The sequence below is a fragment of the Rattus norvegicus genome, chromosome 1 (assembly GCF_021556685.1).
Source record: "Rattus norvegicus strain SHRSP/BbbUtx chromosome 1, alternate assembly SHRSP_T2T, whole genome shotgun sequence".
In the NCBI taxonomy this organism is placed as follows: domain Eukaryota; kingdom Metazoa; phylum Chordata; class Mammalia; order Rodentia; family Muridae; genus Rattus; species Rattus norvegicus.
Window position 1 is genome coordinate 119,659,395 of NC_141534.1, and position 13,805 is coordinate 119,673,199.

At 43.8% G+C, this 13,805-nt stretch overlaps 1 protein-coding gene across 2 annotated transcripts in view; it reads left to right on the forward strand.

Annotated features, from left to right (window-relative positions):
• The first annotated feature begins 1,584 nt into the window (after window positions 1–1,584).
• The window catches only part of Gabrb3 (gamma-aminobutyric acid type A receptor subunit beta 3), a 234,617-nt gene continuing 222,396 nt past the window's right edge, over window positions 1,585–13,805 (forward strand). The window contains exons 1-3 of one of the 2 annotated variants that reach the window (XM_087623534.1): window positions 1,585–1,699; window positions 2,525–2,616; window positions 2,813–2,880. In XM_087623534.1, the coding sequence (XP_087479660.1) occupies window positions 1,620–1,699; window positions 2,525–2,616; window positions 2,813–2,880 (240 nt within the window). In that variant the 5' untranslated portion in view covers window positions 1,585–1,619. 2 annotated transcript variants of the gene reach the window in all.

A 13,805-nucleotide genomic window follows, 5' to 3' on the forward strand; every position in this document is an offset into this window, starting at 1 on the left:
GAGGGGGAGGAAGGGGATAACATTTGAAATGTAAATACATAGAATAGCCAATAAAAACGAATTAAAAAAGACGTGTATATACATTGGCCCCTTCTTTCTGTTGGCAGAAAAATCCATCCTAGGACCATTGGCTTGCTGGATTTTGAGTAGGGCCATTTGGAGCAGGAAGTGTTTTATCCTCTCTCCTCATCAATTGTGGGCATGGACAAGATATAAAACTGAGGGACTGCTCCTATCTAAGGTTGATCAGCGCTGTCACAGAGTTAGGTGCTAGAGTAACAGCTGGTGATAATAAAGTCAAGAACTCCAGAAAGAGGTGGAAGCAGAGATCTAAGGTGGGCCACAGCTGATTAGTAATGCTTTTCAGCCAATTGCAGAACACTTAAACCAGTATAGAGGAAGACAGGCCCTGTTATGGTATTGGCTTGTTCACGTGCTCTTCTGATCATTCTTTATTTTTCTTAGCAATGATTCCCAGCAGGATCTAACACTGAAGTTAGTGCATAAAAACAGGAGCGATTGGCTAATCATAAATGTGTGTCATAATGAAGGTGCCACTTTGCAATAGTTCTAGTGCACACTACCAGGGCGCAGGATACAAAGCACTTATGAACAGACTTTTCCAGAAAATAATTAGGGAGCTATATTTATCTCTGAACCTTCCAGGTAATGCAGTCACATCCACAGCTCTAAAAATAAAACTGCTGATTTTCAGAAAAGCAACGATATTTAAAATTAATGCACACACAAAAAAAACATGCCAGCTTGAGAATAAAAGTCTAGATTTAGATATTTACCTACATAAATCTTGGTGACAGAAAAATAAAAGATGTAGGGGGAAAAACCCGAGTCAATGCTGGAAAGTAGTCATATATTACTAAGCACTCATTACATCCTGGACGCCTGAACTACTCTAAAGAAACGAGAAACAGACTTGATCTGTGGGGCTCCCTGTTTGAGAATAGTGGGATGGTGTAACTATAGAAAAACAGGCAACCTCTGTCCACAAAAGAGTAGGCACTCCTTGGGAGCAAGCACCAGTGGGTGTACTCTAGTGATATACAGGTGGGATGTGCACCAGGGAGTGAACAGTGGTGATACAAAATCAGTGTGTACCAACTGGTGCTGGTTTTCAACCAATATTCCAGCAGTTTTCTAATGACCACTAAAGGATGTAGTCTTGTCACAAGAAAAACAAAGATCTTTACCTTAAAGTAAGGGTGAATGTTTCTGGTCTGTACCAGGAAAGTCACATTATTTCTTATCTTTGTAATGACCAGCTAGGGTCTCATCAGTGTGGTTTGGATCGCAGTTTATCGACAAGATTTCTCTTTACGGTTCATTATGAATGCGTTTACGTGAGCAGGAAGGATTCAGCACTCATATGGTTGTGCAGGAGAGGCGCAGCTTAAGGAGACTGCTTTTCATAGTCACGTTTGATAAATAGATAATCTTGCCGCCATGCAAGGGGCTGGAAGATGGGTCAGGCGGGAAAGCCCGAGGGTGGGGGTAGGGGCGGAGTGGGGGGAGGCGGGGATCCCCACGTCGCTGTTGGTTCCTAGCTCAGTGACGGTAGAGTGGAGCAGTTCCCACTCAGGTTAGGCTAGAGGAGCAGCGCCATGTGCTCCGGGCTCCAGGCCCTGCTACTGCCAATCTGGCTTTCCTGGACCCTGGGGATCCGAGGATCTGAGTCCAGCAGGTGAGGATGGGGCTATCTCAAAGCTCTGCAGCTTGGATACGGACCAGGCAGAGCGCCCAGGCTCCTTGCGGTGCCCACTGGCTCTCCCGCTTAGCAGGGCGGGGTTGAAGGTGGAGGGTGGGATAGGGCGAGAAATGTCTCTGGTGCCGGTGCTTTGCATTCCATCCTTCGCCTGGCCGTGGCAAGCTCGGAGGTCTTGGTTTCGTGGCCCATCCCCCGCCCCCTGCAAGGCGCCACGCAGTCGTGGCCCTCGGCTGCAGTGTCCATCTCGGACCTGCGGCCGCAGGCAAGCCCCTCCCCGGGAGTCCGGTGCGGCCGCTGCCGCGGTTGGGGAGGGCGCCGGAGCCCTGGAGCGACCGCGGACCCAGAAGGGGCGGGTGCTGTTCTTGTCCGGCTCCGCCCCCGCCTCCGCCCGCCCAGCGCTCCCGCGCCAGGGCTCCTCCCTCCCGGCCCGCTCCTCCCCCCTGCTCTCCTCCCCCTCCCCCTCCGCCTCCTCCGCTCCGGGCCAGCGCGGCGGCGGCGGCGGTGGCGGCAGCAGCAGCAGCAGCAGCAGCAGCCCCGGCTGCGGGTCGCGACGGCGGCGGGGCGCCCCCTCCCCCGTGCCGGGGCGCGGCGAAGGGATGTGGGGCTTTGCGGGAGGAAGGCTTTTCGGCATCTTCTCGGCCCCGGTGCTGGTGGCGGTGGTTTGCTGCGCCCAGAGGTAGGGTCGCTGGTGGGTTGACGGGAAGCGGGCCGGGCGCGGGCTGGCGCGCTGTGTGCGCGCCGGGCGCTGGAGGGTGAGCCGTTGCCTGACCCTGTTCTCTGTGCCATGTGCCCCTCCTTCAGCGTAAACGACCCCGGGAACATGTCCTTTGTGAAGGAGACGGTCGACAAGCTGTTGAAAGGCTACGACATTCGCCTGAGACCGGACTTCGGGGGTAAGTGGGATGCGCGCGACCGCTGCGGGAAGCGCGATCCACCGTTTGGCGGTCTGGGTGGAGAGGGAGGCGGGGGCGGCCTCCACGGAGCTGCAGCGGGGTGGGCTGGGTGGTCCTTTGCGAACCCCCCATCCTCAGAGCCACCCGTAGCCCCTGCTGGAGCCTGGCTGATCACGGTATGCTGCGCTTCCCGCAGGTCCCCCAGTCTGCGTGGGGATGAACATCGACATCGCCAGCATCGACATGGTTTCTGAAGTCAACATGGTGAGTGCCTGCGCTTCCCCAAGCTGTCCCAGGCCCTACCCGGCCGCCTGGAGCCATACGTATCTCCCGTGTTGGGCTGGAGGCCCGGACTGGCCTGGGCTTCCTGGCCCGCAGGGGAAGCCGCGCGCTCTGGCGCTGGGCTCCTGCCCGCCCCGCTCCCTGCACGCTCGTGGGCGCCGGGCCTGTCGCGGGGTCCTAGGTTGGCCCAGAGTCCCTGTCCTCAGCGCTACCCGAAGCACACAGGCATTTCAGGAGGGCTGTCACCTGGTCGCGAGGTTTCCAGAGCGCCTTTTCCCCTCCCTTAGCAACAGGCGCCGAGGACTGTGAAGAGACTGGGTGTGGGGGCGGCTTGCATCCCCAGGTGAAAGGAACTTAGGATTTCCTTTGTTGTCATTTGGAAATTGCTGCGGATCGCCGGAGAGACGACCAAGTGGCCGTAGTCTGTGTCTCAGCTTCTCTGGTGGGTTTCCCAGCCTCAGTCTCTATTCTGAGGCCCGGCTTCCTCCGCCGGGCGCTGTCCTAGGTGCTGACGGATCCTTGCCCCGCGCTCTGGAGGGAGGCCTTGTCAGGGCTCTGGAAGGTTGGCCTTCCAGTGTCAGGGTTTATGCATATGCTGACAAGAGTCAATACTCTGACTTGTGGAAAGAGGAGGTCAGTAGCCCAAGATGTGGAGATGGTGCTCCCCCTCCCCCCTTAATGAGCCAGAAAATAAGTAGCTAAGTGATACCTTGACTTTAGGAAACAGGTTTGATCTTTCTGTTAAGTGGCACTGTAGAAATTCTAAGAATGGGTATTTGGAGACAATATTTTTATGGTGCAATCATTTGGCAACTTTTCTGTTGAACAGACAATGCTGAGAATATGAGTTGGTATGTTTTTCTTATTAACGTGGTGTACATTGGAATCACATGGACAAGCTTGCTTTCAACACATATTCTCTGGTGCCTCATTCCAAGGAGTTCTGACAGAGTTGGCCTAGAGGGGTGTCCTGGGGTATTCACATTTAAGGATAGTACGTCAGGTTATTTTGAAACAGGTGTTTTGTGCACAACATTTTGAGAAACTTTACAGTAATTTATAGAGCTATAATATGTACAAATAAATGAGAACAGTTTTCTTCAAACATTTTAAGATTTATGTTTAAATAAATGTATTTTGGGGTTTATAGGGAAATATGTCCCACCAAACTAATTTTTATAATTTTCAAAAAATATAATTACAACATGAGGAGCTGGACTTCTCAGTCAGGAATGTAGCATAAACCTACCTAATATTCACCAGGTCCTGACTTTGATAAACAGTACTGGTCTCCAGCACCTTTAAAAAAAGAGAGAAGCAAAAGTGTTTCTTGTTTGTTTTGTTCTTGTTTTAAACTGTTCTTTTCCCCCAAAGTATAGCACTCAGGACATCAGTGTGTCTAGGTAGTGCAACATGAAACACAGAAGCACAGGAGGGACATGACTTCAATGTACACTGAAAATAAACATTATGCACACTGAACTTATTTCTAGCTCTACAATATACTTTTATTTAAACTGTGTTTTGTGGCCTGGTGGGAACAATTTCATTTATTCCTGATCCACTGTCTGAACAATTTCAATGGGGAATTTCAAGATCTCTTGATAAAACTAATTATGTGGATATTTAGTGTGTCTCTATGTCAAATATCGCTGTATGTCAAATAGAGGCCAAGTGTATGGAATGGTGCTTTAAGAACACGCAGTATTAAAAAATCAGAGCAATGAAGAAAGAGTGGTAGTGGAAGCCATTGCACATTTCATGAGTTCATTGTCCAGTTGTTGTGATGTTATGCTTATGGTTGATACATGTAAAAATATTACTTATTTGTTTTCGTCCATAGTCCATGAGTGGAGGTGCTTTGTCTTTAGACTTATTGATAGATGAAATGAAGATATAAGTTTCAATATAGAGCAGCGTTAAAGTGTGTAACAATAACCGTGCACAGCATATCCACAGTGTTCTCTTTTATGCCTCCTCCTTTTTGCTTTCTCATGGGAGTACTTTTTTCTGGTTTTGGAGACATAACGTTATTTTGAATGCAAATTACAGTGTAGTAGCATTGGGGATCAAATGTGTTTGGACGGACATGATTGGTGTCCATGTAAAGTCTTCTTCCCCGCAGAAGCAGATTAACCAGCATTGTCCTGTAGAACATACATGTACATAAGAGTTATGACACATGACCCATTAGACCCATTTTCAAAACAGCCTCAAATGTGGTTATTATTTTATCAGTCACCCTTCATGCAGCCATATGTTTTGGAAGTATTTTATTCAGTTAAGGGCTTGACCAGGGCACAAAACCAAATACTATAAATTACGAATAAAGAAACATCACTCAACAATGAGTAGTTTTGTTTTAAGAGTGTTATAGCTATTGGAAGTAACAATGGCACTCAAAATCTAGGGCATGGCAAGCACCACTAAAGTTGATGACTGACGTGCAGGGTAAAGTGAGGGAGGGAGAGGGGTGGGAGAGGGGAGAGGGAGGTTCGGGGAGAGAAGGTGGAGAGAAATGTTTTTGATGCGGAAAGCGTCATGAAAGAAAGTAGAATTAACCTGGCATGGATACTGTCTGATGTTGCCAGTAGAGGATGTTCTGGGTGGGGGTAGGATAGCAAAGGTAAGAATGGCTGCATGAGCAGTATCTGAGCTTCTAACCAGAGGAGTGCAAGTTAAAGAACAGAGGACACATAAGCTGCCTAGGCCCTTCTACATCATGCCCGAGATTTCACAACGCGGAAGATTTCACAAGCTGGAAGATAGGTGTTCATAAATTGACAATATTTTGGTAACAATTTAAATTTAGACAGAAGAGCAAAATGGTGAGGAATAAGGATGGCAGAATTAAAGATATTGTGATAAATGATCTTGAAATGTCATATATTTGTTGTAAATTTTCCTGAAGTTCTCATCCACATACATGTACACACACAAACACACACACACACACACACATCTAGACACAAACATATATACACACATATACATACATGCACACTTAAACGCAATCCTAAGTATACATACACACACATACACGTATGCATACATACACACACATGTACACAGAAGTATGTGTTTGCAGTGCTGGGAATTACACTCAGGAGTAACAAGCACTATAACACTGAGCTGCCTCAGCAGTTTCATAGACAGTTCTGAAAAAATATACAGTTCATGAAATAGAGTTTGCACGTACTTTGAATTAGATTGTATAGAAGTGCATGTATGGCTATGTGGGGGAGATGAAAATGTGCTTCTTTCTGAGCTTTTGGGGCCATTGCTGCTCAGTGGCGATACTGTGCTTTTCTCTTTAAGCAAGTGTAAAGCTCCGTCCGTACCTGCTGGAAGATGTGTGGATGATGCCTCCAAGGAGCCCCGGATCTCAGACAAACAGTTAAACAAATTATGTGTGTGGACGTGTTATCCGGTTTCCCTTTTCGGTGTTTCGTGCAAATAATTTGCAATGGATTTGGTTACTTTAATACATAGAATTGCTTTTGGCCACAACTTTATATATGGTTACTGGAGAGATTATACTATTTATTTATTTATTTGTTATTGTCTTTCAGTTTTTCTTTCCTTGATCCCTGACAGTGATCAGAGGACATCATTTTCTTTGATATAACTTGTTTTGTTTCTCTTATACCTGCTTTAAAACTTAAATCATCCTTAAAATTAGACACTGTAATATAATTATTGAGGTTTAACATATGGATTTCTGAGAGATTGTATATGAGAACATTATGTATCGAAAATTATCATGTTTGTGCTGTGGTTTTGGTGCTTAACTGTAGTCTTTGTGTAAGAAGCATATAGACTAGATAGCCGGATGAATACATGTTTGAAATATAGGAAGTATAAGGAAAAGTAAAGTGTACTTAGTGCATTCTAAATGAGCCTTCTATTGAAACGGGTATTAATTTGTTAGTTTATAGTGTAAATTGCACTTCCTTCTTTTTCACTATGAAGTTCTGGGAACATAGGATCTGAATTCTAGAAGTTCTATTACTATATCTACAATTTAATTAAAACTGCTATTCCTTTAAAATCAGTGCAGTCCTAATGGAAATGTAGATACCGGATCATTTTTTTCTTTTCTGGTTTCACACACCTATGAGCCATCATCCCTGTGTCTTGTCCTTATTGTAGTTAGGCAGCGTCCATGGATACTGTCTTAGTTTGGGATTCTATTACTATGGCAAAAAAAATGACCAAAGTCAACCCAAGGAGTCAAGGATTCATTTTATTTTACAACTCCTAGGTCACACTCTGTCCCTGAAAGAAGTCAGATAAGAAACTGAAGGCAGGAACCAGAAGCCAGAGCTGATGTAGAAGGCATGGAGGAACTATTTACTGGCTTGCTCGCCTTGGCTTTCTCTGCCTTCTTAGAGAACTAGAACCACCTCTCTATGGTGATTTGGATCTTCTCAGATCAACCATTAGCCAATAAAACGCACCACATTTGTCTGAAGGCCAATCCCAGGGAGACAATTTCTTGATTAGGATTCCTTCTTCCCAGTTCACCTTAGTTTTCCTCAAGTTGACAAAAAATGAATCCTGTCATATTAATGAGTCACATGTCGCATTTCTCCTTCATAAATCCACTTGTATATATCTAGGTGTAAAGACAGTAGAGTGCAGAAGAACACAGTCTGAGCACATTTCAGGAAGCTGTTTGGAGTCTCTTAACTATTAAATCGAAACATTGTTACTCATGTTACAAAGAAAGGTAGGATAGCAGAACTCCAGTGGTGCAATGGCTAGCTCCAGGTACTTCTAAAACAACATAAGGGCATATGCTAATAGTCACACATGATTTTCATACATTCACACATGTTCATATACAAGTTACATATTATGTTCTCACACACTTATTCTCAGATGCACTATACACGTTCCCTATACTAATAGTTCATTTTTCTTGACATTTTTTCCATATGAGAGAAGAAAGAGCAGACCTATTCTGGCTAGAGTAAGCTAGAATCAAGGGTTTGGGGAATTGTCTAACACCCTTTCTCTGACTTCAGAGTTGCCTCGCTGTTGATGATTGCTGATTAAGCCCCTACCTAGTACAATCTTGCACTCTGCTGGTTTGCAGGCAGGAGGTTAAATTGCAGAAGAATTTTAGGGCACTTAGGAGGAATCTAGGCCTAGAAGCTATGGCTTCATTCCTAACTCTATCAACTCTGGTCTCAGGTGACTCACTGACCCCATGCCTGCAGTACACACATGGATGCCTACACTGGCTCATGGAGGGCCCTGGAAAGAAAACTGTAGTCAAAACACTTGTGCTATCCAAATCAGGGAGCCGTCTGTCTGCTGTTCCTCTACTACAGGCGTAGTCCACATTCAGAGCTGTATAAGAATTGCTACAAGCAGTTCAAAGGTGGGAATGTGCTAGTGTTTTCAATGCAGAAGAAAGTTGGGTATGACTCAGCCAGGGAAAGAATGTTTTGCTGACCCAGTTGTGGGATGGAAAGCTGCTTACCAGGAAGACATTCTCCAGAAGGTCCACAGAGTGTGTCCCTGTTTGATTCTAGGTTGTTGTGCATAGAGGTCTGGGTGTTCATTGAGAACAATACTTTTCACTGCCAGTATGTTTCATACTTAAGCCATAAGCGCACATCAATGCCAGGCACTTATAAGAAAGCATAAATGAACTGAGGAAATAGATGACAGCGGCCCCTTACGTAACCCTCTTTATGAAGAGAGGGTTGTGTTTAATATTAGTACGGATGGTATAGGGAGCCCTAGGCAAATGCTTTTCGTCTTTCCCTCTAGGGAGCTTGTAAAGCTTGCATTGTTAGAGTTTCTTTTAAAAAGTGGATCTTCCCCTCATTTTCTTGTTTTGAATGGCTTCCTTCTTGAGCCTTCTCAGGGTTGCTGATGGTGCCTTGCGTGTAAATATTTAGTTTTAGCTGATGCACGTTTAACGACTTATTCTATCTGGAAGGAAATTCACGGAGACTGAGTTTGTTGAAAATTATGACAAGTTTCTGTCTTCAGCCTCCAAAAGCACACCCTCTGCTCATGTTTTCTTAGATGACAGGAAATGAAAGCAGTTGGATAAGTAGCTGCTGCTGTCTGTACTCCTTGTCAAAGTTGGTTACTGTGTAGGGAAGACTGACACAGGCTTAAAGAGGGAAGGTAGTCCCTTCATGTGACTGCATGCAGGAGCTAAAAAAACATGGGGTTCAGGGGCGAGTGTATTGACTCCGAGAAAAAGAGAGAAAAAAATAAAAAAGCTTAAGTCAGATTGTAGATTTTGTGATTTTTCACTTGTCAAGCGATTTGGATCCAGTACTTGTCATTTACCTTAGTCTGGTCAATGTGACAGCATAGGTAACAGAGCCGCTCCTTTTTGTCGCATGGGTCTGTGTTTTATAATGTGCACTGATCACTGTATTCTGAGGTAACTGAAGCACATGGGACAGTTGAAATCTTTTGAAGTGCAAATTAGTCACATCACTGTGCAGTCTTACTATTTACTTGTTTTACATTCTTCAACTATTACATCATATTGCTTTTCCAAAGTGCCAGTCAGCCCAGCAAAGTATTAAAAGTTCAGATAAGGAAGTTTGTGCAAACCAGCACAAATGCAGTGAGCAGGAGGGCTGGGGCCAGGTCTTGCTTCGGCGGCCTTTCCAACTCACCTTACTAGACAGTAACAGCCATTCTCTGTGCAGGGGCCAGTAAGATTGCCACTGTAAGGTTGTCTAAGATACCATATGCTTTCTTCCTGACATTTATCACAGTTTTAGACTTTCTTTGGTTGTCTCACTTGTGCAGTTTTCCCCATCGATTCTCCATTAGATCGTGCCCTGTGAGGCAGGCCTGTGTCTGAGTACTGTGAGTAGTGCTTGCTTTTTGCCTGCTACTTGAGAGGTGCCTATTAGATATTTGCTTTAAAAGAAAAAAAAAGCATGAATGTACATACAAGTGCATGAATAGTTATAAACATTTTCAAGAAGATACTTTTCTAGCTTAAAACTTGGGCACCTGTGAAGAATCTTCCAGACAAATATGTATGCATTTTTTTTAACTTCAGGAGACGTAATTCAGTCAGAATGTGTATAATTGTACTATATATAATACTATAAGCTGCAAATAAAATCTTCTGTAGCTGCTACCTCTGCCACCAGGGAGCTTTTATGCTGATTTCAAAGCAGAGAGAAGAGTAAAAGCTTGTACTCGCCCCACAAAATTCAGCCTGTGTCAGGGTTGGTGTGGGTAATTCTAAACCAATCACTGTGTTTTGACACAGAATTTTGTCTCTGCTTAGAAAGCACACGAGCCTTTCCAGGCAGTCGAGGAGCCGCAATTGTGCTTTTTATAGAGAATCCTTGGGCCATGCTTTTTCTTCCCCTTTCCTCCTAGCAGTTCTACCCAGAGATGAGGTAGCTTTCAGTCGCTTGCTGATTTTTAGGGCTGTGTACTTTAGGACCATTTATGTTAGCCATTAAGAGAATTATCTATCTGCAGAATTCGGAAGGACAAAGACAGGTCCAGTCTCTTGGAGACATGCCTTAGCATCAATTTAAACCAGAGTGGAGCTTTGCTTTCCGGGCTGGGGTGAAGATTTGCCTTATTTGTAGGTTTTTCAAAGACTGAATTGTGACGTGGAATCAATCCACCACTAAGTGCTAGCTATTGTGTTTCTTTATAGTTTACCACGAAGCTCAAACATCACACAGCCAACAATCAAAGCTCCGGTGTGAGTGATTCTCACAATCTCACAGACGAATAAGAATAAAATTAAGATGTGAATAAAACCACACTCATTTAAAAGCCCCAGTTTGTGCTTCTTTATTCATTTTGATAGAAGATATAGATTCCATTGATTATATCAGCACATATTTTTCTCCATCTACTTCTAGCTCAAAAATTAAATTTTAAAAGAAAATGTCATGTTGAAATGATTAACAAATACTTAAGTTAAAATACTTTCTACACAGTTGTTAAACACAAATAATTGTATAATATCCATCCATCCGTCCATACACACACACACACACACACACACACACACACACACACACACACACACACGTATATGTATATAATCCTGCTGTCATTCTTGCTGTTAATACAAAAGAAATAATTTTTCTGTTGTGAATCAGGTGCTATGAATTTTGCAAAAATTTTACATAATAGGAATTCATTTGTTATCGATGATGGTTATAGGTGATATTTTGTGCACACAACACTAAGTATTTTTTTCCCATAGGCCAATAAGAAACAAAACAAAACAAAAACAAAACAGCCCTTTGTTTCACAGTAACAGATTTTCATGCCCAGGGGAAGGTTGTTAATTTTAAGTCTCTGTTTTTTTCTTCAGAGTGCTAGAGGAACAACTTGAATAGTGGCAAGGATGAATGTATTGAAAAATAAAAGGCTCAAAAGGCTTATTATTACTGTTGTAGTGGAGGTGCTGGGGGTGGAACACAGGCCCTATTCCATAGAAGGAAAATACTCTATGCTGAGCTCCAGCAGACTAGTTCTGAGAACAAAATAGGCTCACTGTGGCTGCTGGCTTGGCCTGCTTTCTGGAGAGAAGTGATAGAGCTCTGGAGATACATTATTGGGGCTGAATGGGGGAGGGGGGCAGGCAAGCTTCAGTGTTGTATCTCATAGGAAAGTCCTGTTCTATGATTGGACAGGTTACGTTTCAAACCCAGACTTTCTGACATTTATGTTTTTCCTACGACCTCATGTACTCTTGTTTGCAAGTGTCCCCAAAATGAAGGTGTGTGAGAGCTTTAGTACCCAATGCAATAGTGTTGAAATATGACACTTTTAAGCAGTGATCAATATAAATGCCATGGTACTGGATTTCTGATAAAAGGGTGAGTTTGACCCTTTCTGCCCTCTGTGGAATGACGTAGCAAGAAGACTTTTGCAGGTGTCTTGACCTTCAATTTTCTAGCCTCCTCCAATGGAAACACATTCATTTTCTTTATAATTTACCAAGGCTCAGATGTTCTGTTATGGACTAAGACTCCATATACAATTTATATTATCTTTGCATAAAATAAGATTCTATCTGGATAAAACTTTCTAGCAATATTAAACATGTCTCTGAGAGAGCAATTTAAGAAACAGACTGACAGACAGACAAACAAAAAACCTTCCACTACTAGGTGACCACTTCTGTGTAGTTCTTTAAGTTTCCTATTCATGTTTATGAAGAGTCAGTGGCAGTAACTCAGAGCACAGATATATTTCTAGACTTTTCCACAGGCCATACTGCCATAGGAGGGGAATATCGCTTGATTTAGCTAGAAAGTCCCTTGCGGGGGGGGGGGGGGCCGGCATGTATATGGCTCAGGAGTTACCAAAACCTGGTATGAGTGGGTGGGTAAATCAAAGTAGATCCAGAAATGTAATGAGTGAAACATTTCAACTGTAATTGTATTTGGTTTTTGCTACTTAGAAGCACAGAAGACTGGCTTAAGACAGAAGCCTGTGGAGTGGCGTTACTGTGCAGGAGAACTTGCTCTGTAAACGTCAGGATCTGTAAGTCCCCAGTATCCAGGGAACATACCTGTATGCCACTGCACAGGCCTGTTACCTGGTACTGAGGAGTGGAGACAGGTGAATCCTGAGTGCTCACTGGCAACCAACCGAGCTGAAACAAGAAGGCTTCCAGGTCACTGAGAGGCCCTGTTTCAGGGCAACAAGACCAATAGCAGAAGATACCTACCTAATGACATTTCTCTGGCATCTGCATGTGCACACATATACTCTTGTAGTCACACTCACATGCTAACACCATACCTCCCCCCCACCAATGCACAACCCCAAACACCCCTGCACATACTCATGTACACACACAAGAAAGGAGGGGGATTCATAGTGGGGGAATGGCTCTGTAAGTCAGGAACTGGCTGTGCAAGCATAAGGCTGCATTCTCCCTCACCCTAGCACCCATGTAAAAGCCAGAAATGTTTGTATACGTCTATAACTCCAGAGCTGGTGAGGGCAGGAGCGAGAGAGGAAGGGCATTGGGGAGACAGAAACGTCCCTGTCCATTGATCCCTGGCTCAATGGATAGCTAGCCTAGCTAATTGATGAGTTCTGAGTTCTGTAAGAGGCTCTGCTTCAGAAGCTAAAGTTGAGAGAAGTGAATGAGGTCACTTTGTGTCAATCTCGGATCTTCACACATATGTGTGTATTTGTACAGAGTTAACATCCTCCCTCCCTTTCTCCTTTTTCTCTCAGGATTCTTGTTTTAGAAAGAGAATACTCATCTGCATATCTATCTATCTATCTATCTATCTATCTATCTATCTATCTATCTATCTATCTATCTATCTATCTATCTATCTATCTTTTTATCTATCATATTCTTATCTATCCAGCATCTATCGTCCTACCTGTTTTCTATCTACTCAGCATCTATCTATCTTCCTATCTGTGCCTATTTTGTAACATCTATCTGTGCAACAATCTTTTTCCTATGGTTTGCCTTACTTACTGTTATATCATTATTGCATGAGTTTATTTTATGATTGTTAACTGTGTGCCCACATTTGAGAACTTACCTTATAAATTGAAACTTTAATTGCATGGATAATTTTCACCACACCCTAAGGAAGTTAACCCACAGAAGCCATTGGAGGTTTAACTTGCAAGAACATTTTTGCTGTGGAAAAAGTTATCTGAGAACATTTAGGTCACAGAGTGTTTTTCGAGAACTTAGACAAATCCTTCCTTTATAGCTTATTTCTGTGAACAAGAACCTGAGAAGAAATAACTTAGGAAGAGAAGCGTTTATGCCAGTTTAGACCTAGCCATTTGTGATGGAGAGAGCTTGGAGTCAGGACTATGAGCCACATTGCTTTAGCAAATAGAAAACAGGGATCTCAATTTGTTGTGCATCTTCAAATGGACTGTGGATGTGT